This window comes from Mya arenaria, chromosome 16, assembly GCF_026914265.1.
Source record: "Mya arenaria isolate MELC-2E11 chromosome 16, ASM2691426v1".
NCBI lineage: Eukaryota > Metazoa > Mollusca > Bivalvia > Myida > Myidae > Mya > Mya arenaria.
In genome coordinates, this window is record NC_069137.1 from 38461451 (window position 1) to 38487650 (window position 26200).

Below are 26200 nucleotides of genomic sequence, written 5' to 3' on the forward strand. Positions count from 1 at the left end.
TCTTTCCAAGACATAAAATAAAAAAAATTGTAAAAATGGTAAAACTGTGAGAGTGCAGCTTTAAAGTTACGCATAAGTAAATTCATGTAATTATGAGCATCGCTAATGAATTACTCTTGCAATGCAATATGCATAATAAGCAAGAATAATCGTTGGGTACATTTCACAGAAGTATGATTAAATAAAAAAGATTTTTAATATATTTGTCAAGTATTGGGGTCAACCTGTGGTAGATCATTTTCTTATAAACTAAGGAGAGGCTCTTGCTATACATTTCAACATTGCCTAAACCTATTATCGAGGAACATGTTGTTTTAACTATTCATGATTGCATGGTACTTGATTTTTTATTTTACCAAAACACTCATCTATATGCCTTCAACAAGTATTTTGCTTAAGGATTAATAAGCAATTAGCAAATCAATCAGTCTGCAAACAGGACCATTCCAGCTCAACCTCATTCTAAATATTTTACAGCGGGTAATACGGAATCACCTGCAAAGGACGTGAAACCACAAAAAAGCAGGACAATAGACTTTTAAACAAGACATGAAGTCTTAAAATGGGCCAAAGTCGCCTGTCGGGGATTCCCAAATTTTAAAGGTCGTTGGTACAGTTGAGGTAGTTTATGATTTTATTTCTTATATTTGTGGTTGCCTCAACTAAAAATGTTACCCTTATGTTGTGACAAAATTGTCCTGGTCGTTTTCGAATAACAAAAAAAGTTTATACTCCCGAAGTCTAGTCTTAATCGAATAATATACTAACATTTTATAACGTAAAGCTTATTTCATATAATGATTAAAACAAAATAAAAATATATGTTTGTTTGAAGGGAAGAAAAAGCAATAACTCCAATAAAAGGTTCTGAATCATGCGCTCAAAATTGATCGAGCCGACATGTTCAAGAAGAAAATAAAACATCCTAGTGGCATACATTTAACAGTAATTAGCACAATTTGCATTCATTAAAAAGGGTAAAACATTATCCGCTGTGTGAGTACTTGTAGTATTCGTTCATTGCATAATTCAGTTTAAATTGCCACATCATTGGCCAATTATGGTACGGGTTTCGAATATTCTCCTTGCGAAAATGAATGCCAGTGGCATTCTGTGAATGAACAAATGGAAACGCAATTAAAAATGCGAACGAGTCCTGCTCAATGTTTAGGTAAAGTCTTCCTGTTTTGGTTAACAATGAGACATCATCTTCACATACTTTTTTAATTTGAAACGATATTTATCCTATCGAGTTACCAGTTAAAGTAGGTTTCCTCAAGTGTATTGGTTTAAATGAAGACGTTACAATTCCGCTATTCGTATAGATGTTAATAGTTTAGAAGCTTTATAATTGTGATTAATTTTCGTCATGTCAAATTGATGATGTGTAATGATGATGATGTGTAATGATGATGATGATGATGATGATGATGACGATGACGATGATGACGATGACGATGACGATGACGATGATGATGATGATGATGATGATGATGATGATGATGATGATGATGATGATGATGACGACAACGACGATGATGATGACGACGATGATGATGATGATGATGATGATGATGATGATGATGATGATGATGATGATGATGATGATGATGTGTAATGATGATGATGATGACAATGACGATGGCGATGATGATGATAATGATGGTGATGGTGATGATGATGATGATAAAGGTATAATACAAACAAATAGCTTATACTGAATAAGTGATTATGTAATAATTTTGAGATCATGGAACAGTTCGTCCTTAATTTGTCATATGATATATTTTACACAGTGTACTAGTTTTCGGTCCAAGTGACCTACTTATATACAAAAGGTTGCGCAATACAAACTAAATTGTCATTTGGAATATTTTTCCTAGACCTCCTAACGTTATATAATCTGCATTTAAGTATGGCGATGGTGAACGTGCAATGAGGAATTTAAAGTTTGAAGGCGTGTTTGCTGGTGCTATAGGTCACACAAAGTATAGGTTGTGGCTATGGCAAACATTGGCCTAAGTGAAATGTGTACTGTCGCCAAGACAAGCATATAAATACATGTGGAACATTTCATGCAATATAGTAGGAGGTCTAGGGAACAATATTCCAAATGACAATTTAGTTGAAATGGTGAAAACAATAAAAAAGAAACTTAAAATTCAAGGCGCAAATGTAACATTTGAATCGGGACAGACTGCTTGCAAAATAGTGAAAACATTAGACAAGATGACAGACAACTTGTTGAAACAAAGTAGTGGTGTAAAACATAATGGAAAACATGTCGAAGCCAGGAAAGAGAATGATGTAAAAGAAATGGTTGGTCAGCCGTTGGATGTTAATGACAATCGAGTTATTAATTTTGGTCTTATGACAAAACTCTCTACATCTGATGTGTCCCAGTAGATTGTGCGATAAAAGGAGAGAGCTTCTGTTTGGATGATGTGATAATTTGTGATATTCTGTTGAGATGATGTGATAATATGTAATTTATGTGATATTTCCCTATTATTCTGTCTGTGCTACCACTGTAACCTTCATGTACATATTTAAGTGCAATGTTTTGAAATTATTGTCTACGTTCAAATGTTTTCTGATTGTAGTGATTTCGACAAAATCCAAGTTGCATGTTAGGATATTGAATCATCTACAATGAAAGTTTTTTCTTATTGCAAGTTCAAACTGTAGTTGCACTTCACCTTCTCTGTATTTCTATCTACAGTAGCTTATGTCTTGAAATGTATCTTTGACCACATGTACCTGAGTATGTTTTTTGTTCAGCAGAATTTTATAATGTTGTAAATAAATGGAGATCATGGAAAGTTATTTATGTGTTCAGTTGATTTATTCATAAGAATATAAGTCTAATTAGTAAACGAATGTTTATACTGTCATAGTATAAAAATTCATTTAATGATTATAATTATTATTATTTCATTTCCACTTATTTGAAACATTGGGCATCTAATTTTACAGAAAAACAACAACATTCATATCGGTACTGGCAGCGTACAGTAGTTACGCTATGAGAGTCGCTGTCAAGCTTCATGGAAAGTCGGTTGTGCTACATCATTGTTGCAGATGAAGTCATTATTTACTGTCAGAATCATTACAGGCATGTACAACTGTACTGCTACATTATACAACACTTGACGAACTATAACACCGCAAAATCATGAAAAGTGTTAAAGACCAAGTGCTAACAAATACCATTACACTTATGCGGTATTTGTTTTTGGATGGTTACTACTACTAGATGAAGGTTAAAGGAAAAGGAAAATTGTTAAATTGTATTCAAGCTGTGAAATAAAAAATAAAAAATAATCAAAATATTACAAGGTAACATAATAACGCTGCATTATACTGTTATGAGCAAAACTGGATATGCATTGGTAATCAAAACATTACCTATGTCTCTTATATTTTGATAGACATTGAAAACGTATGTATCATACAGTAATAATGATGTACACAATTAAACAGATATGCTGTTTCCCAATTAATAATTTCCATTTTAATTTCACAATTTTATGGATCCATATACTAATGGCTAGTCATTAAGGTCATCGAAACTTTGACCTGTAACCTAGTACATATCTGTGTTAAAATGATGCTTTAAGCACCTGTCGGCGTTTTGTCTTTGATTGTGTAACACCATCAAATTTGCATAGAACACCTCATAATCGATAAATTCCTTAATGTAATAAAATTAAAACCCCGTTCGAAGACACTATTATATTATTGGTCAGTTCTGGTACTCGTTTCAGAATCGATGGACGTATTTTTTCCCCGGCGTTTATAAATTATTACAATATGTTTATAGCATAAAACACTTAACGATTATTTCAATATGTTTATTGCATAATTTTAACATATTGAAATAAAGAGCAATGCTGTTACGATGAGTTATGTCAACTTATTCTTAAGTACTGACTGACCAGTCAGATCACCATCTACACAAGTTAAAGATATTTGATTTGTTTTGAAAATTGCTTAGAAAAATGCACTGTTAAGAACATAATTTTAAGACAACACAAAATCTATTATTTTGAGATCAATATATATATAATAACTAGTCAACGAAGAATGATAAATCAATTCTTATCAAATAATCAAAGATCAGTAGTATGCCAATAAACACATTTATAAGTACTGGTATAACTTTATATAAATTATTATTGCCTAAGAATATTAGAGGAAAATGATAAAAAAAACAAGTGAGATAATCAACGATCAATGCAAGAACAATTTTTACCATGTAGTACAATTTCATTTTTTTATTTCATTTTAATTTAAGTAGTAGCATTTTTTGCATTTGTATTATATATAAACGGCACCTTAAATCTAATAAATTTAAATGCATTTGCGATATTAATTAGTATGATTATAAAATATGAGCCCACTACAACATTCGTTCTGAAGACGTTTGAATATTAACTTAGTTAATACCATAACACAAAAATATTTTTTCACCTTAGTAGTCAAATCAAGCATCCCAACATTCAAAAACATGAAGTCAATTTTAACGATAATTATCATTCATTTTCTAGTAGTTAACCCCAGCTTGACCGGTAAGATAAACAATTAGCCAGAAAAGTTCCTGGAAAAAGGAGATAACTGATGTCAGCACCTGTGTTGTTGAATAAATACAGCATAAATTTATTGGTAAAAGGTTACAAGTAAAGTTAGCACCTTTTTCCACTGTAAAAGGTTTTACATTTTGTTGGCAAGAAGGTACCAACTGTACTTGGAACCTTTTACCTGAACAAATTTTCCCTGAAAATAGTTAGCTCAATATGATTCTATTTTTTTTGTCCATATAAGGAATGAACTTGAACTAGAAAATTTACCCACATATAAAAGGTACCTTGTATGTTTGAAAAAACACAAAATGTCATATTTGACCAAAATTGAAGTTGGCACCTTTTACCTTGAACCCTCGATATATGTAACAACTTTGAAAGAAAAAATCCTCATTTATCTTCCTTGAAATTTCATTTAATCATCAAAAAAGAGTTATTCCATTTTGTTAGTGTTAATAATTCATAATATGACAAGTTGATCAAGCACCATTTCATCAAATATACAATTTTACTTCAATTACATACACAACAATGCAACAACATGTATTAATAAAGTCACTCGCTATCTGTGTCCATGACATGGTCTTCTAAATCCTATTCATAAAGATCCGTACAGTCACTGTCATCATCTTCCATACAATCACCAGAATCGGAGTCATTAGTGCCCGAGTCTTGTGCGAGGTGCACAAACCTCTCTGATGAGCAATCGATGCTTCCGCAGTTGCAAACACAAATGTCACAACAAATGTGAGGTACTACAGAAGCACGATTTTCAAGTGTGTAATTGGTTAACAACACATCCCTTCTACACATCTTGTCATTCAGAGCATACTCACGTAATTCTTGATCAGTATGTCTTAACTGTTGTTTTGTTGTTAGTAGAAGATGATATGCCTGTTTACCACTCCTGCCACCCCGTCCTATCTGCTGCACGAATGTATCCGTTTCATGTGTTTCACGATATGGTTCACACCATGGAAATTTACTCCCATACCAGCAGCATTTGTGCAAATCAGAATCCGGAACATTCCCTCCTCAGATTTCATGTCCTCTATTATTAAATCTTTTACTGCTTTAGGGGTGCATGAGTGAAACATTTGCACATATTCCATACAAGCTGGTAGACACAGTCTGAACATGGTTTATAGCTTTGCACTATATCTTATTGTTTTACAAAACACTATATGTCATGGAAGAGTTTCGTTTTGTTTTTCTAGAGCACAGAGCAGCCATTGGAACATCACTTCTACCTCAAAGGAGGACTTTTCTACTTTCACATTCAATTTTATCACGATGTGGGCATTTCACAATTTCTACCGGAAGAGCCATACACAGTTTTTTCTCAATAGCCTGTCTTGTTCTTTTGCTGGCGGTGGCTGTTAATACTAGAAATAGTATCCCTGGGCACAGTGAGCGTACTTCACCAATTTTACCGAACCATTCACGGAAGGGGTCACTGTTCTTAGTACCTTCACCCCTAAAATGAAACAAAATAAGTATTTCAAAATCAACATGTAATACTTATAAATGATCTAGATTCGTATATAGATGTTCTTTGACTGTGGGCTAACTTTTAGGTTGCCGGACATATTTCTTTGACAAAAAATGAGTGAATGCATGTATAAGAATTAATCATGGTAAAGACAATGCTGGCTCAAAGATATGTACATCCTAAATCTTGCATGTATTGCCATTGGCGCAAAATGCGGAAAATCTTGAAAAGGAAAGCCTAAATTTAGAAATAATGAATAATGCATCTGATGATTTAAAAATAAAGTATAAAAACGTGGACATTTACAAAACTGACCATTGGACCACTGTGTGTGCTTCATCCACCACAATTGCGCACAGACGCTGTCTGAACTGACTGCACATCAATACATCCCTCCACATTTCGTTTCCTAGCACAGTCTCAGGACTTGTGAACATAACGTCGAAATCACCCTTTTTAACAAGATCATTGTCTTTATTTTATTTTCCTATGAAAGTAGAATTGAGTCCAAGGCTATTCAGGAATGAAACCTGATCTTCAATTATTGAAATCAACGGCGAGAACACCAATACACTCGATCTCGTCAATACCGGTAACGCCTGGTAACACAACGACTTCCCTGACTGCTGGTTTTCGTTGAAAAGAGAACATCTCTTTATCAAGAATGTTTTTATTGCAAATTTCTGATGTTGAAAGAGGGAATCGATATAAAAGAAATCGCTTTTTTTTCTCGTCGCTAGCGTCCATCTTGTTTTTGTTAAACGATAAAATCCGAGGTATTCCTAGTTATAATTGTATTTGTAAGACACCTTTTTATTGGATATAGGGAATTAGCACTCCCAGCGAATCTATAAATAGAAAACAGCAAAACATCTCTGATTGGCTGAGATTTTCGCTGTATGCACTCAGAATCGGGGCGTTTGAACCAGAGTGTGGTACGTCACTCAGGTGAAAGGTACGTAACTCTGGTGAACGAGGATAATGTATCTGTACTTAATACGTGTCTTGCACATGCTAATTATACACGCTATAAACAAGGAAAACATTACGCGCTATTTTGTAAACGGGACAGCAACAAAATATAATTTGAATCATGTTAAATTTGTATTATAGGCCTCAAACTAATTCTAGGCTTGCGTTTAGGAAATACTGTATTTGCCGTTTTGGGATCATCTGATGTCTAGTCCCTTTAATGAACCTCGTAGGTTTACGTTTTGTTCAATGTTAATTTTTACTGTAAAAACCTTAGGAAATAATGTATTGCTATAAAAGAACTTTAGAGGTTAACATAGACAATTACTCCTCAGCTTCTGGTTTACGTCGAAAGTTAAGTGCTTCCTTAAAAAATGAATAAGCGAACACAGGTTGCATGGATCAAGGTGAACCGTTAATACCTGCATTCAATGTTCTTCAGGGAAGCGGTCAAATAATGTTTGTCTAGTTTGCACGGTATTCCCCGCTGTACAACCCGGAGGTCTACTGTGTCCCTTTAAAACTATTGTGCGATTCAATATTGAACATATGAGCTAATATTTTACAAAATAAAATATTTAAGTGCTTTAAAATGCAACTTATTTTATAACTTGTAAAACGGTTGTTGCTCTCTATTATTTTTCATACCTTAAATAGTTTCAAAAGACGACATGTCTATTTTTAAACCGGCAATGATAAGATATTTTAATTATTCCAATAATCAGCTAACATTACGAAATGCGCAGAATCCATATAAAACACACAGTGTTAATTGAAAATGTTTCAAGTTCAAATTTGACACTGATCAGTTCAGTAACCTTATGGCTGTGACTGGTATTTTAATGTATTTACACGTTTGCTAACACCATTTTGTAGTCTTTCACTCCACATGTCCACTTGTCGCATTCCTGACAATCTTGTTTTTATCTACAATATCAATATTACCAACTTTGCGTTTTACAGTCACCATATCCTTAACTTTGTTAAAATTATATCAAGCGGGTTTTTTTAATTGTGTGATAACTCGCACCTTGCATATTGATGTGTGTATTCTTTTTGTTGAACTAATGTGTATGCGTATTTTCGGGAGCCTTCTGTGGCAAATGCTGTGACAGTATTTTAAGGAGTAAATCCGTTAAAATTCCCAGAAAGTGTCAAGAGAAGTTGCTCCAACTGTCCATGGTTAACACAGTCGAATCGGTGTCACAGTAAAGAAACTTGAAAATGCTTCGGTACACGAACGACACAGATTAAACATTAGGCTTCCTATTTTATTTAATTGGTAAAACAGGTATGTGCAAGACTTTACCCATGATGAGACATTCGTACAGACTGCTTTCCTTGCAAGCTATCGTACTAAAAAGAGGGTGTTCAATCGGTATTTTCCAAGTCTTGTTTACAAATGATAAAATGACGTCATCATACTCTACTAGTTTTTCTTTTGCAGTTTCTTCGTACAGTTCGAGTGCCTCCCTCAGGCCGCAAAAGAAAGCATATCGTGTCACTAATGGATTAACTACTGCCATACCTTGAATGTAAAACTTAATTGTCGGTATTCTTGTCCATTTCTTTTTTATATTCACATTCCCAGATGAATGTATCGGAATAAACAATGGTTTCTATGAATCTTATAAATCCTAAATCCTATCCAAGGGTTCTGGCTTACAAATCTTCCATGCTCATGTGGTGACTGACCGGGTTTACCGTAGTTGTAGAGAAACATTAATGGCAACCCTGCCAGAAACAACACGTTTATTTCCCATTACTGTACGTAATAGCCATCAACTTTGTAAGACCCGATGTCTTTTCCACTAATGTTTCTTCCATGTTAAATATATAACCCGTGTTTGTGAGCCAAGTAAAACATCCATTGATATGCCGAATTAGACTGTTTTTCCTCTGGACGGACGGTAACCATGAGGTGCTATACGTGCAATGCTCATTTTAAATATTAAATGCAGAAGCAATGGTTATACATGTTTTAAAAGGATCCATGGAGGTCACCTTGTTTTGATAAGTTATGGAAAGCTCTCTGAACTTATGGTAGCACTTTCCTCCAATAACAACATCTGGATGACACTCTGTTCTTGAAATTTGAATTTGAGCTCCTCAAATTGTTTTCCTATTCTCTGGGTTCATTACATTTGGCACGTTATATTGGAGGTCTTGGAGGTGAGTGACGTTGTATGAACACTAGCTTGTTTGGGAAAATCTCATTCGGAATAGCTTTACTGAGGGTTGATATATTGTTACAAAACTTGGTATATACGAAGAGTTTATAGAGGACCTCAATGGGATTGCATTGGGTACCCCTAGGGCCAATACTAATGCCATTGTTTCTAAAAACATAGAATAAAACAGTTAGAACTGAATCTCACAACAAAGGCTTAAGTTTTCCACTCAATCATTGAAAACCCGGTTTCGTCGCATTGCGGCGTTTCTTGTTTATTTTTTTTTTAATTTGTCCTTTTCTATGCTTTTGACAGGTACATATTACATCATTATTGTATTTATTTCAATAGTCAAAGTCGAGAGCGCTGTCCTATGGCAGCTCTTGTTCAACAGTTAAATTATTGTAGTTAAAATGTTGTTTTTTATATTTGTAAATAAGAAAAGTAACTTTATATTCGAGTTATCTTGTTTTCATCTACCCTTCATTTATCTATTGTCTGCAGCAGTTGCCTTCTTCTCCGATCCTGTTTGGTTAAATAAATCTTAAGCTTATACATTTCCCATAGTGTCGCATGAATAAGCAATTTAAACCGATGTATTCTCTCTGGTGGCTAACGAATAATTGATGAGTTATTTGAAAATTGATAGAGTGTTCTTCTCTGATTGCCTACTTATTAAAAACTACTCACCTGCCAAACTAAAATATTGCAAATAAAGCTCTGGTGTGTCTCCGTCGCTGCCCTTAATTTAAATCAGCAGAAGTATTGTAAACTATTACTTTTCGTAGGCGAGAAACTTATTTGAACGTGTCTAGTTTGGAATCCAACGTATTGCACAATAAAATGTAACCAATAAGGACGATTTTCCAATAATATTATTATTTTTCTAAACGTACATTGTTACAAGGCAAAAATATATATTGGTTAGTTTTAACAAATATAATATTAACCATGTTAATAATACTTAAAATACTGATGAAGATTCAATTTTAAAACTTAGTTTCTGATTATTATAAAAAAAGACCCGTCAAATTTCTTCCTTATTAATACGACTTCGCTAGGTTACCTCAATATTCATTTCTAATGGTTAATAATAACTTTGATGGTTTCCTCACATAGATACGAGCAACTTTTGGGATGTATCTGACGTATTAAATGAGTTCTAAAACTAGAATTACACAGTGCAAATGAATTAACACTATGAGACATGAAGTCTGCTAGGTATCCCGTAGCGTTACGCTCGAGTGAACCACGAAAATCACCTCAGTTTTTATTAAATATATTTTTTTATTTGTTTCTGTATACAATGAGTATAAAATGGAAAAACATTATCAATAAATACTTTATCATACTAAAACATGATGTCATTTCAAATTGTCAATTCACAAATTTAGAGTTTGCTCTGGCTTTGGCGGCTATATAAATTGGCCGGTGTAAAATAGCTTTCATCTGAATTACGATTGCCATATTGAGTGCATTTCAGGATAGACGCTTATATTTCGCAAGAAGGAATAACAACATGGGTGTTCTAAATCGTAATAGTTTCTTTAATACTTCCTATAATTTTACATTTATTTACTCTTAATATGAATGTGGTTTTTGGTCTACGAATAAAAATGCCTTCGACCCATGATTAACTATATGTACGTAAGTTTTTTATGTATCTAAACATTTTAAATTATTAAATTATTCTATTTGTACAAATATACTAAATGAACATGACAGTCTGACGTAGAATTTGAACATTAACTTTGACGTCACAAGCACTCGCTAAACTAATAATTTGTTCATGTTTGCATGTTTTGTAGTAATACCGCATTTGAATTGTTTCTCCTTAAATAGGCTTTTTGGTAAATTTCTTTTGAATGAAAGCTCCACAAAGTACCTAATATATTATCGGATGGCCTACTATGGCTTGTCGCTATGGAAACACATTTTGCATTCCAATTACAAGATATAAGAAACAAGACATGTAATTAAAAGTCGGGTATATTTACACACCATAATTATTAACAATACATGAATTGGTGAAATGGAAATAAAACTTATAGTTATAAATTGGTCACGCATGGGAACACATATCTAAAAGAGCCATTTATATTTATTCAGACAATAACAATAATCAAGATGGATTAGAGCGCTGTATACAATGATAACATGAGTTATGATTACTATTTTTCCCGGCTGTATCATATTCGGGTTCCGACACAAAATTGCGGAATTTATAAAAAAGAAAAAAGAAAAACAACCTTAACGTAAAGCTGTGCCTTCAACTCAGAAAACAAAGTCACGTAATCTGTTGTGTTATATATAAATGACCAAAATCATTACTTATTTCCTGTATACTGACACCGTTCTTGATATTGTATAAACATTTTCACACTATTTTATTTTAAATATAAATGATTTATTTGAATAAACATGCTACTGTTGTCACATGCCATGTTCTTGTGTCTTTACACATTGTTGTGACAATGAGCTTGTTATACTTACTCGAATAAAATTTCGGTTCGGTTCTGGTTTATATTGTAAGTAATGTGAATTTGAAATATATAAAAACTAGAAAGTGCATAATTGTATTCAATTCAGTATTCAATAGTCTACATTACAGGCGCATCGGTTCAAGGTCAATGTCAATGTTTTGAGTCCAAGGTTTAAGCCATATTTTTCGTGTCCGCTCAGTTTCCTCTAAATTTATTCAACTATTAAAGAAACTTGAGTCAAATTTACACCACATCGTGACTAACTGCAAGATTCAAATACCAGGCGCGCTTTTTAATAGCAAAGCACATTTCAAAGACAAAGGAACCATAGATTTGAATCTGCGTCATATTTCTTTAACCCTTTGAAGGATGTTCATGAAAATCGATCAAATTTTCACGGCCGTTTTAGGAAGAAAACAATCAGTATATTTTTGCCACATAATAGCCGTATGTTAGTAATATTCGGTCGTTTGTGTGATTAAACAATTGTAAAATGTTTAAACTTATGAAGCGGGTTACCAATATACCTGCTTGTTTACATGCCGTAATAAGACCTCACTTCTTTTTTACTTATATGTTTCGTTTTTCTCGTGAAGACAGCTCAATGTGAAGCGTATACCTGAGAAACATACACGTTGAATAAAAAGTCGATGTATTACTCTTGTTTCAGCTCGGAATTAAGTATGCACGAGTATTGTTTGTGCTAAAACATAAATAATTAAATGTTGATGTGGTACACTTGTCTTTTTTTCTGTTATGTTATTCTACCACAGCACTAAATTTTATAATATTTATATGCATATGTTATATAATGTTTATGATTTTGTTTAAACATATTTGCATAACTGCACTGAAAGATTGAAATGAATAAATGTAAAACTATTAATGGAATGTTTCTTTTCGGGAGCAGTTTCTCTACGATAATTGCAATTCGCCAGCTTTCAATGATACTGTTAAGACTGCAGTTCGTTCGATCAAATATTATTTGACAATATGGTGAACATTATATTACTTGTGAATATTATAAACAAGTGCATGCTGGATATTGTTCCGGTAGCGCACCGATAGCAGACAACATATTTTCAGCCGACACTCAGATTCGAATTTGGAGGCATGTCCAGCACTTTCGAATAAAACGAGTCAGCAATGTAAAAATTAGCTGAAAAGTGGCATTTTAACTGAACAAGAAGCATTTGTACAATATATTACAGACAGATAAAGATCTTTACCCAGTGTCTTGAGTTTGACCCAATACCAATTCGATTCTATAACACTATAACTGTTGCCTGCTTGATTAAAGACGAACATTCCCCTTGTTTATAATGAAAATGCTCATTATTTGAGCCAAACAAGATATTTGGAATGGTATGGCAATGAAAATGTATTGATTACATGCTTTCAAGGCATTCCACTCATCAAAATTGTATGTGGCCAAAATGTGGCTGCTTCACTCCCATGTCCCTATGTTTAAACACATGCACAACAATTTTAGAACAAAATATCAAGCTGATGACTAGAAATATCTCAAAATGTACATTGTTTATAAACCAACCTAACTATAAAAGCATAAGCCACAATTTTACTATTTGAAAAGCATATCTTTTTTATTATATGGTTTACAGTCGAAACTCGTTATGTCGACTTTGTCGAGACCTAGGGGAAAAGGTCGAGATAACGAATATTAGACACATCCGAATTTCAAAAAATATCACCAGTCCCAACACATTTGAGTTTTTGATACTTGGTCTTGGTACCGTCGTGAAAACAATATGAATTATTGAAAAACATAGTGAAATAAAAATGAATTATTTGTGTCAAATTTACTGGTTAAAACAAGTATGTTATGATGCCGGTTTGTTTTCAAAATGTAGTGTGAAGAAATTTATCGTCACGGAACTTTCAATGCTGTCGAATTTTACCAGGATGTCATCGGCGTCCGTGTGCGTTTCAATGAATAGCTTGGGCAAAAAATGTCCTTTAATCCCAAAACAAACAATCCATAAACAAACAACTTTTATTATTGACACTTACAAAGTAATCTCCAATTATGACAGTTGGTTATTTTGACACGCACGGTCATTAAGTGACATGCCACAAACCGTCGTTAATTTTTTCGCACCTACAACTTGATCTACAGTTCGACATAAGAAACAAGAAAATGTGTGAAATTTGACCATAGGTACTAAAATAGGAGGTCGACATAGCGAAAAAGTCGAGTTAGAAAAATCGACTCAAATCGATTTATTTTATATAGAATAAGAAGGAATAAATTCGGGACCGGAGGAAAAAGTCGACACAACCGGAAAGTCGAGATATCCGACGTTGACATAGCGAGTTTGAGATGTATTTTTTTCACAAAACAGAATTACAAACTCATATAGCTTTAAACGTTGTATTTTGTGATTAAAATAGCCCCTTATTGCACATTGTTTTTAAATGTCTAATCGAATTCCTGTGTCATAAATTTAAAGACAAGTGCAAAATGTGAGTTGTGTCTAAAAGTTTGGTTTAAATCAGGGGTAAGCTCCCTTGGCAAGCCCTGTGGCTTCAAATTTAGATGAACAGTCTGACAAATAAGCAAACTTGGACTCAGCATTCTTTATCAAACTATAAAACAACAACTCTTTACCACAATCCGATATATTAAATTATTCACATTACTTAAACAATTAAAATGGGCCATAATTCTGGTAAAGAGGGACACAGATGAGCGGACCTATTTTCAAGTTTAAAGCAAAGCCCTCAAAAGAAGTAAGAGGAGACCGACAATTTCGAACATTGACATGTACAGACAAACAAACCTTTCGCTTAAAAATACTTAATGTTTCATGGCCCGCCTTGTTTAATAAGAGTTATGTAGTTCATGTTATTATTATGTTATCCATTATTAGTATACTTTTGTTTATTTACTCGTTAACTTTAAACTAAAATGTCGCATGTTCTTCTACATAGGAGAACTCAAAATACTTTGACCTTTTGTTCGAGTTGAACGGAATATATACATTATCTAAGGCAATTAGTGCAGATTATTGGATTTAATCGTGTCAATCTTGGCCTTTACCATGAGCTATGCATACCTAACACTTGATCACGACAGAAGAAAATGTCGCATTCAGAAAATCTATTGAACGCTCAATAGCCATGTTTTCAAAGGACCTGACAAAAACGAATCAAAATAAATGATTTGAGCTTTCATAGATAAGATGATCTGGTTTTAAAAATAACTTTACTTTATTTAGCATAATTTGCCAGGGAAACATCGTTGTAATTATTTTACTTTAGAGACAAGCAACGGAACAAGTCATTAATTTCCTGGCAGGCTTCATAAATGCATCCTGAACAAATACATGACGAGATAAATACCCGTTAAAACAATAAAAGTATACTCCTAAATAAAAGGTTTCAACAGTTTGAGTTTGCTAGTTAGGTCAATACGTGAAATATCCATTTTGAAATTGAAGAAAATTAGCACAGACCCTCGGTTACAGATTAAGTAGAGTCAGAGAGGGAAGACGGACATTGGTTAAATGTTAAATTCAGCTCATGCAATGATGTCCTTGTTCTAAATATCTCCCAAGTATTGCATATTCAGGTGTTTACAACTTCCTTATAATACAAATTATCAAGCCAGTGTGTTGTGTTCCAATATCTGCAAGGTTATACCATTTAGAAACAATGAGTTCGTACAAATAAGAAAATCATTCCTTTATACATTTTCATTTTACAGTAGTATGTACGGCCACGCAAACATCATCATCAACAGGAAATGGAGGGAGACAGAAAAATTATCATCAGCGAGCAAAGGAAGGTGACGAAACTATTATCTTTACGGGCAAAGGACAGCGACCCAAACATTATCATCAACGAGGAATGGATGTCTGTTAATCGATATAACCTGCTGGTCCTTTTTACATGAACAGCTGGCCAAAGAGTGAACGCCAATGCTCGTCTGTTTTGATTAGTTAATAAAGGGACATTAGTTAAAAATAAATAAAGTCAGAGTAAGGACCTTGCTATAAATGTGTGTATTGTATCTGGCATTATGTGTACCAAATATCTTAAACGGAAATAGCAAAGGTTAAACAGTTTACACTACGACGCCGACGTCCACATAACGGCCACTTTACCTCGACCGTTTTGTCTTTGAAAACAACAACAGACCATCTAGAATACAAATGACATTGCACACATGATGTAATCCACATTTTACGACGCATTTGACAAGCGTTATATTTTACAGTTAAATATTAAGTCATAGTACAGTATTTCCGCATATTGCGTAATAATTTCATTTAAATGGGTAATGTAGATGTACTTTGCCTATTGATATTTGGCAGATTGTAAACGTGAGGTCTTAAATAAAAATAGCATACACAATAGAGCCCAGTACATGCACACGGATAATATCGGATGGTTTTAAATATACTTTTAATATTGAACGACACGACACCTTCGATGATTGTATTTGTACTTAGTATTCAATTTTTGAGTTTAGCATACCATTGCATGTATCTATTTTAAGAGATATTTCACAATGTTTGACAAAGAAAAGTAGTATAACCCTTAAAATTAAAATACGTATACGTTAGTACATATGTTTAACTATCTAATATAATATTAAGTTTCTTTCAATATAGTCGAAGGATTTAGTAAAGTCAAAAAAAGTACAAAATAACTGCTTGTTTTGATTGATAGTATAGGTTATTAGTCCATGCAAAGGAATAACGTTATCAGTGGTTCCTGTTGAAGCTCTTAAACCTGCTTGTGTTTCTAAAAGGACTTGGCAGCGTTCTGACCAAATTGATAACCGAGTATAAATCAAATAAATAGATAATTAATAAATAATTTCCCGATGACGCTGAATAATGTTATAACCATAAAGTTGTTCGGGTCGCTTACTCTACCCTTTTTATGATACGGATCAATAAGTCCTTCAGTCCAATAATCACTGAAATATCATATAACCAAAATTGTATTTAACATTTTTAACATGAAAGGCAACAGGCGACAGGCACCTAAAGCATGATGATTCTACACTTTAAATATTGTCCTATTATTTAAGACTAGCCATGAATGTGACCTACATTGTGAAAATAACCAGTGCTGTTTTCCAAATATTTTACAATTATTTTCAGAAATTGAATTTTATAAAATCTTTATGGGAAACCATATCAAAGTTTCCCTGAGGGAATTACCCTTATTTTTTCAAGGCCAAAACGAAAACAATAATTATGTAAGTCATTATTGAATTGCAAATTTTAACACACATTTAACCTTGAGGATATATTTTGATATTTGCTAAACACTTTACTCCGCTTTGATCACTTATTGACCTTGCTTAAAAGAACATCCGCGTCTCATACATAAGTAAAACCTAAAATAACAGATAATTACTTTCCAATACCTTACTGCCTTAAATGGTAAAAGCTAATAATGCATGATTCAATTTAAATATAGATCACGGAATTCCTCGACTGATGACGCATTGCTATTTTTGCCTGGGCGTTTTGTTTACATTAACCTAGATGTAATATGTATTGGAGCCAAAATTACTTTATAAGCCTACAAAAGTTCTCTATTAATACTTTAAGCAATGATCCGAATATAACCTCTCTTACCTGTGCGCGTCGATGAATGTAAAGTTTATATCAATGATCATGAAGCATAAACTTTCAGCTTATAAAAGCACGTATCGAACGAACGTTCTATCGAATGAAATAATTATGTGTTTATGGTTACAATAATGTGTAGCTTTATTAAGAGCTTATCTGTCACTTGTAATTGATTTTGCAAACAAACGTTCATTTTGATTGTGGACACTTACTAGATATTTAACCTATATTCCGGATCTTATCATATGTTGTCTTATGCTCGTTGCAAGATCGTAAGGTGAAATATTCACAGAGTAAATGTATGCATATTGGGCCTAAAAATATGTTTCTTTGCTACATTACCCAATTTACATGGTAGGATAGATAGTGATAACATTTTATATTATATATTTTCTTTTCAAATTTCATTATGCCAAGATCATTTTTTCTTTGCAAATAGCGCCATTTCCTGCAAGTATCGCTCATATATTGCTCTTATCATATAGCTTTATTGTGTACAAAACTAATGACAGTTTATGTTTAAAAATGTGTTTATGATGGAAAGACCAAATTTTCTATTACCCGAAACAAACATATTTTGTTAAGGCCTTGGGTTTTCCAATGACAAATATCCTACTACAAAAGTCCATATCGGGTGAATATGAGAGCTACAAATTTGCTGAAAAGCTTTTTATCTTTAAGCTTGACTTGGCATGACTGTATTTTAAATGCGTAAGCTATGAATTAAGTGAGTTTCAACAATGAAAACAATGTCTAGTTTAATGTTTTCTTTTTGAGCAAGACTGGGCACGACTGTACTTTATAAATTTGGTGATTTCTTACGATGAAAACAGTGTCTAATCTAATATTTACTTTATAAGATGGTTTTGAGAATGAGTTTAATCCGATAAAGGGAAAAGGTTAATAAAGCGGGGAATGCAAAAGAACAAGCCAAACCAAACAGGTTAAAGCCTAACATAAATAACATAACTAAATAATAAACACTAGACGCGCAACGTCACAATTAAACAAACTAGACCATCTATATCAAAACATGTTCAATAATAAATGTTTTAGTAACCGGGCCACCGCGTTGGTTATTAACGCTGCTTTCTCACAGATTGATTGTTTTGACAACTTTTGTTTTATTTTTTTTGTCTTGAAATAAGCCAATTTTTGCGTCAGTGTTTAGAAAAGTGGTATAGGACTGCTGACATAAAAGCAGATTGCAGTATAAATATCAACGTTCGAAAATGGTGCTATATGGATAAAAGCTTTATTAGCACTTAAAGAAAAATGAAATATTCGGCAGTTTTTCCAAAACAATGAGATCTGTTCTTTTGTGAGTTACTAGTATCATTTATGACTGAATTGATGGCATTGGTGCAATAGAAATTAAAAAGGTCTAAACAGTTAATATGTGAGAGTGCAGCTTTAACGAGATGCCCTGGGAGTGATGGGTCAAGAGGTATACGTGTCTTCCTGTCACCAAATCAGTTGTTGGTTCCAGTCTGACCAGGGATATTTTCTTATGGCCGCTTAAAATGGGTTTCACGAACTTGAGTGTATACAGTAAGCAATGTAATATTGTCACAATAGAGCTAAAACAAATAAGAATCAACTAACAACCAAATACCTTCAATGTTAAATAATTGTCCTGATATTAAACTTCCCTTAACAAGGCATAATCATTACTTTATTATTATAAAGTATACGTTGCAAACAGTCAAAGTATGCACGGCTTTTTGTTTTCTCTCCGCCTCAGCAGCACAATACAATAAAGGCAGTCAAAACGTGCCTAACTCTTTACCGCAAACAATGTTGATACTTGCATGCACAAGTTTTAACCTGGTGTGACACTGAAGCTATGGTGAGGAGAAAAGCTCTCCGTATTTTTCGAATAGTCGAGCTTAAATCATAGAACTGTTGGCAATTAGCAAAGGTGAAGTTTGATTTTTGCTACTAAGCGCTGAACGTATATCAATTAATTTCTCCTTCATCCGTGTTACGAAATTTGTCTCATTCGTGGAAGATCCTTCCGAGCCGTTTATAAAAATAACTAGTATGTGAATTTTCCCCAAATACAGATATGCATGTCGCATGTTGAAATATGTTTTTTTATGTACTGTTGTATGATTTTCTCTTATGTTATTTTATGATAGTTGGGTCATGCTGGACCCAGGTATCCGGTGTCGATATTTGGATAAGCCGTTATCATTGTGGGAGGTACCGGGTCGATACCGTTGCTTAACTGAAACGGATTTTGTCTGGATAAATTCCGGTATCGATGACCTGCTATCAGATTCAAGATTTACTAATAATCAAAAAGCATTTGATCTGTAAGAAGACAGAGACTATCAGTAGCCTAAATTGCATAATGTAATAAATATAACTCATATATTAACAAAAATGTTACTTTTTCAAACAATGTTTATATGAAAACTTAATACACCCTTTAATAATGAATCGTATCGGAGTAGCAATTTTAGAAGCTTATAGAAAAATATTCAGATAATTTAATAATACAAAAATTACAGGGACAAGCGTCAAAAATGCAAAACATAAACCCTATACAGGGGCACAGAGCAAGGGCCCCAAAAGACAATGAAGACAATGAGCTATAGACACAAATATATTAATATCACAGTATTTACAAATGCAAACATCACACACAAACTTACACCACATACACAAATTCATACACCACAAACCACAAACAAACCATACCGTCATCAAAATAGCTTCAGTCATTTGAGGATTTGACTCCTTCATACCTGAACTTGCTATTACTTTTGATTTCGATATTTCTACAATGGAAACGGCAGGGATAACGTATCATAGGCACAAGTATCATACACTGAAAGGCACACGTATCATACACTAAAAGGCACACTTATCATACACTGAAAAACGATAGAAACATAACGCCAACACAACACAGATCTTGTTACGGATAGCTTGAAATCTGCAAACACTGAAAAAGCAAACATCTCAATAACACATTTTAACCGGTGTTTTTAAAAACATCACCTCTTTCTCTCAAACAAGATTGTTTGCAGACATTGAGAGTCCTTGTTGTTGCAAATGAGGGATATTACCATTCACAGAAATGACATACTGAAACTCTTCTTGCCAATTTAAACCAGACAAAGCTGCTGGACCAGACCGTATAAGCCCTCTTGTTCTTAAAGAGTTGAGAAATGAGAGTGCTGATGTTTTTACAGTCTTCGTTCAACATGTATTTTATGCAAATCATTAGAACACATTATTGCTTTAAATCCCTCTGCACATCTGACCGAACATAATATTCTCTATTACTTTCAACGTGGTTTCCGAGAAAAGCGCTCATGCGAAACTCAACTTATTGAGCTGGCCGACGATCTTGTAAGAATCACTTCATCAGACAATCAAACAGACTTAATTCTTTTGGACTTCAGCAAAGTTTCTGACAAGGTAAATCACCTTAAACTTTTCTTCAAACTTCAGGATTATGGTGTTTTCCACTGGTTCTCAAGTGGTCTGAGGCTTTCCTCCTTCGTAGAAATTAGGCAGTAGTCTTGGATCGTGATCATTCTGAAAAAAGTACCCGTAACATCTGGTGTAGCCCAGAGCTCTGTACTGGGTCCCTTTGTTTTTTCCTGATAAATGACCTCAAATAACAGGAAAAATGGGAAAATGATTGGGATATGGAGTTTATTCCCTCCGAGTGTCAAGTTCTGCACATAACAAGGAATAAATATATCATCAGAAATCCGTTTATACTCCATGACCAGATCCTAGAATCAGTTTCAAGTGCTAAATATCTTACCATAGTCCGTCCATAGTAAGAATATGCAAGCACAATTTGGCACACAAACCCAAAATCATACCCCAATACAATTGAAATGGTTCAACGTCGGTCTATTTGTTGGGTTAAACATGACTTATCTCCTCCTTCCAGTGTAACAAACAAACAGGAACGTCTTGGTTGGCGCTCACTCGAACAACGTAGACTAGATTTACGACTTTAAATGTTTTACAGCACAAGCCGTCATCATGTTGCTATTACTCTGCAAAACTCTATTCAAACACAAATGTGATTAACCAGACTAATGCATCCACTATGTTTAAGACAAATTCAAGTTAATACCACCTATCTCAAATTTCATTCTATCCTCACTCGGTTGTACTTTGGAACAGTTTGTCAAATTATATTGTGACTATCCCCACCCCAAACACATTCAAGATGGATGCTGCAACCATTTAGCATCAGATAAGCGAGCAATGTTTTAATCTTTTTACCAGAGCACCAATCACTTTTTAGTTGAGATCTCTTTTTATACTTGAAAAACTACAGAAATACGCTCAGTAGCCAAAGTTTAAACATAAACTCCGTTTGATGGCGTAGGGTAGACGCCAAAGACAGAGATCACAAAAACAAATCATCACAAACAAGAACAACAGCACCAAACTCCACAAACAGCACAATGCATACATACTGTATAAAAAATAGGTATGTTTATCATGGATTGTTAGGTACCGACCTTGGATCGGTCAGTAAAATGTTAATTTACTGGGGGCTTAAACAAGTTTATGTGAATAAACCTCACTCTTATCCCAACAATCCTGAATAAAGAAAAAAACGTAAAAGTTAAATCTTATCAAAGTATGCATTAACTGGAGGCAACTTAATAATAAAACAAATAATAATAAACTAATTGTTAAACCCCAAGTACTCTAATGATTAGAGATCCCAACTCTATCTGCAGACGGAGGAATGCAATTCAGAGTACCTAATGCAAAAACTTTTCAAAGATACGATGCAGTCATTGTTTGAAACTATGAGCATCACACACAGTCTGCCTTAGAAAATAAAAGTTTTAAAACTGTTTGATCATAGAGTTTCGTAATAAAAAGGATTATTGTACTAAAAAACTGGGAACAAATAAAAAGATTTTATTAAAAATAAAAGCGACACATACGACGGGCACCGTTCATGTTGGAAGAGGAATTGGCATTATAAAGAGATAGACATACGTTTATAAATATACATTGAGGGGCAAACCTTTGGAGCGGTCAGCAATAATTAATGGATATCCATTCTCACAATAGTCCTAAAAGTTATCAACACAGTGTTCACGGCAACATTATATTTGACATAAATGGTAATGTTCTGGGGCCGTGATTACGAACGGTCTCAAGTCTGAGTCTGGACTCACACTCACTTATTACAGACTCTATTTCTTTAACGGTGTTTACAAAGAGACTCAGACTCTGACTCAAATCATTGAGACTGAGTCTGAAAACGTGAGTCTACTACGTAGCTGTCTCACGTGAAGTAAATCTCAACTGTCATGGCGGACAGACAACTTGACAGATATTACCGGTATCGTAGATTTAGGTTGCCTCGTCGACCGCGTGTATTTACCGACAGAAACAACCCTTTAGAGATTTTAGATGTAGAGAATGTCCGGAAAAGATATAGATTTTTTCCGGACTCAATCATGATATTAGTTGGAATCGTGGAGCCAACGATCGGTACAGCGACGATGAGGAACAATCCGCTCCCCCCTCTCCTGACGGTATTGTGCTGCCTTCAGTTTTTTGCAACCGGAGCGCATCACATCGTAATTGCACAGGCTCATGGCGTGTCTAGGTCGGCTGTCGGCAAGGCAATTCATGCCGTATCTGTTATCCTTGCAGGACTGTTAAACAGATACGTTAAATTTCCAACGGGGTTGGAAATTGAAAGTGTAAAACGAAAGTTTTACAGTGTCGCCGGTAAGTTTGGCTTTTTCTTGTTTTGATGTACTTCTTTGCTGATTACACAGCCAAATATTTTGAGGTGACTCGGACGGAAATGTCATTTTATTGATTTGGATTTCTGATTTATTTTTTGAAGTTGATGAGCAATATCGTATTTGTGGATTTATTAAAAAGAATCAATCACAACAAAGACACTAAATTTATGATGACAAAGCATGTGGACTTAAACATTTATTTTTGTCGACATTCTGTGTTGTAACGTTTGTGGAATTTTTTTAATGCACCAGTCAAATGTAACCACGGCCCCCGAGGTCCGGGGATAGCCGGGGAAATGGACCGTGTTTTTACCTTTCATGTGGCCCCGCAGTGTCGAGTGAATGCAGTGGTTTTGTCTTCGCTTCAAATATAGCGGTGAATGGGCCTTACCTAGGATGCAGGGGCATTTGGCGGGGATTTACCATCTGTTCATCCCCTTAGGGCGGAGATTTTAGCCTGGTTTGCGGGACCGAAAGTCAACATCCCAGCTATTCCCTAGACCAGGGGAGGGGGGCCGTGGTTACAATTGACTGGAACATAACTTGGAGTGTGTTTTTAAAGATTGTGCCTGGTGGATAAATGTACCATCATGAGAAGTTTATGCTACTGTACAGATTAATATTAATTAGTTTTTGATTTGAAACAATGTAATAAAATTATGTTGTTTTTGGTCAATTACTGATAATTCAACCCAGCTAATTTATAGCACTGAAGGTGCCATAAATGGATTACAGGATTTGTGTGGAAAGTGTGGTAAGTTTTTTACTTTTGAAATTACTATCATATTTCTATTCAGTATTTGATAAAATTTGTATTTTTTCCATACAAGGTTTACCAAATGTAGTCGGAGCAGTTGATGGCACTCATGTCAAGATACAGGCACCACCAGACAACGAGGCAGATTATGTGAATAGAAAGGGCTATCATTCCCTTAATGTACAGGTATGAAAATCTTAATTTTATATGTTTTCGATTCATTTTGGAAATCTTTTTCTGAAACCAATACTTGTTCCTATGTTGAAGCTTGTTTTAACATTAAAAACTGTTGGTCAAGAAACAAAACAATCATATTTGGATTCTTCATCTAGGATCTAATAATGGTGAAAATATGGTCACTAACTTGTACTTGTTATCTTTCAGATGGTATGTGATGCAAATTACAGGATAACTGATGCTATTGCTAAATGGCCGGGATCTGTGCATGACAGTCGAATGTTCTCGGAGGGGATCTTGTGCCAAAAGTTGGAGACTGGTAAGTGCATTTGACTTAGAGGAAGCTGCAGGTTTCTGATGTGATAACATGAATACTTCCATACATACAGTAACCCTGTTTGCTATTAACATTTGCTGATTCCGCGATTGGTTCACACATTTATGATACTGTGTGTGTGTTTACTGATATTACCAACTTCAGTCCTGAACTTTATGAAATATTGAATGAAATTTTCTTAACTTTTTTTTATGTACGAACCAAAGTGAAAACATCAAAATATGAATATAAAATAAGTCGGCTTTTAAAAGTATTACAGATAAGTGATATGAATTTTTCTCTTCGCAGGACAGATTGATGGACTGCTGCTTGGGGACAGTGGGTACCCATGTCGAAAATACCTCATGACACCCTATGCGAATCCTAGAAATCTGTCGGAGGAAAGGTATTGATAAAAAATCAAGTATATTCATTGATAATTGTTTTCTATCACATCAGTGAATATCAGATGATATTTTACCTGTATAATTATGATCTCATACATCTGTCTCTTTTTTGTTCACATAATGTTTATTTAGCAATGCATTTTAATAAAAAATAAATGACATCAGTGGTCCATTTCAAGTTTTTTGGTCAGTCGGACCTGCCCAGAAGTATCATATGGAATGTTGACGTCCTATAATATGGACAGCTGACGTCCTGCATTATGAACTGCTTACGTTCAAAAAAATGGTGAATGTTGCTGGCAAATTTCACGACATTTATCATTGATCACAATCCAGGGAAATAATATCAAAAGTAAATCTTGTGCAGCCTTTAAGTATTTCTGATATTTTCAGATTCAACACAGCTTTGTGCCGCACCAGAGTGCTCATAGAACAAACATTTGGAATGCTGAAGAGGCGCTTCACAGTACTGAAATACGGAATAAGAACGACACCAGACAGAGCGGCTGTTTATGTTGCCTCATGTGCAATGTTGCACAACTTTGGTCTTGAGCATGGAGATGTGTATGGACGCCAAACATACGAGGATGATGACATGCCACAAGTGGACAACCAAGGTGTTGATGTTAATGGGCGAACCCAAAGGGATTATATTACCCAAAGGCACTTTGCTGTTTGAACAATCACCCTGTCAATCATTTGTCATTGTTGTACGTGTAGAATTTCATATTTCAGTGCAATAGTGACTAACTATTTAAGAAATAAGCAGAAAACATCTCATTTTTATATTTTGGATTTTCAAAAATTGGCTCGTTCCAAGATAAAAAATAATAATTCAAAACGTTCAATCTGTGAGAATGCAGCTTTAATATCTTTGATAATACCAATTATTGAATGTAATATGCAAAGCTACTTAACAGGGATATGCATTGAAGACAACAGGTTCCTTTAAGACATTAACTGGCTATATTTATCTATAGATGAATTGAAAAAAAAACTTTTATACTTTATGTAGCTGTAAGTCCATGTTTAACATGTTTAACAATAGGAGAAACTACATAAAACATGTGTTATACATTTAATGGCAAAAGTGTAAGTTGAGGAGATCACTTTGAACATCTATCACCGATTGTATTTCTTATTCATTAACACATAAATAAATGTCAGTTTAACAAACAATTCATTATAACTATGTAACTTTACCAAATGGAAGACTGATAATAACACAACATTAACAATCAGATATTACAGTAAAGTGAGGTTCCATGAAATGAAATGAAAAACAATATTATACAATTATGTTATCTGAATTGTTACAGATTGTTTTTGATTTTATATGCTCTTTTGCAATAGTTTATAAGCAAAAAGTGATATTTTCAACTTCATTTAAACAGTAACATTCAGTTTCATGGTGTGTATTGAGTAAAGAATGTATACTGTTTATGTCACATCACAGTTCTGTTATTGATTT

The 26200-nt window shown here is 34.0% G+C and overlaps 1 protein-coding gene across 1 annotated transcript; it reads left to right on the forward strand.

Moving 5' to 3' along the window:
* Positions 1–22775: 22775 nt before the first annotated feature.
* LOC128221614 (putative nuclease HARBI1) lies at positions 22776–25408 on the forward strand. Its single transcript, XM_052930218.1, has 5 exons — positions 22776–23052; positions 23903–24015; positions 24214–24325; positions 24632–24728; positions 25123–25408. The coding sequence occupies exons 1-5, from the start codon at positions 22776–22778 to the stop codon at positions 25406–25408; spliced, it is 885 nt and encodes a 294-aa protein (XP_052786178.1).
* The last annotated feature ends 792 nt before the right edge of the window (positions 25409–26200 follow it).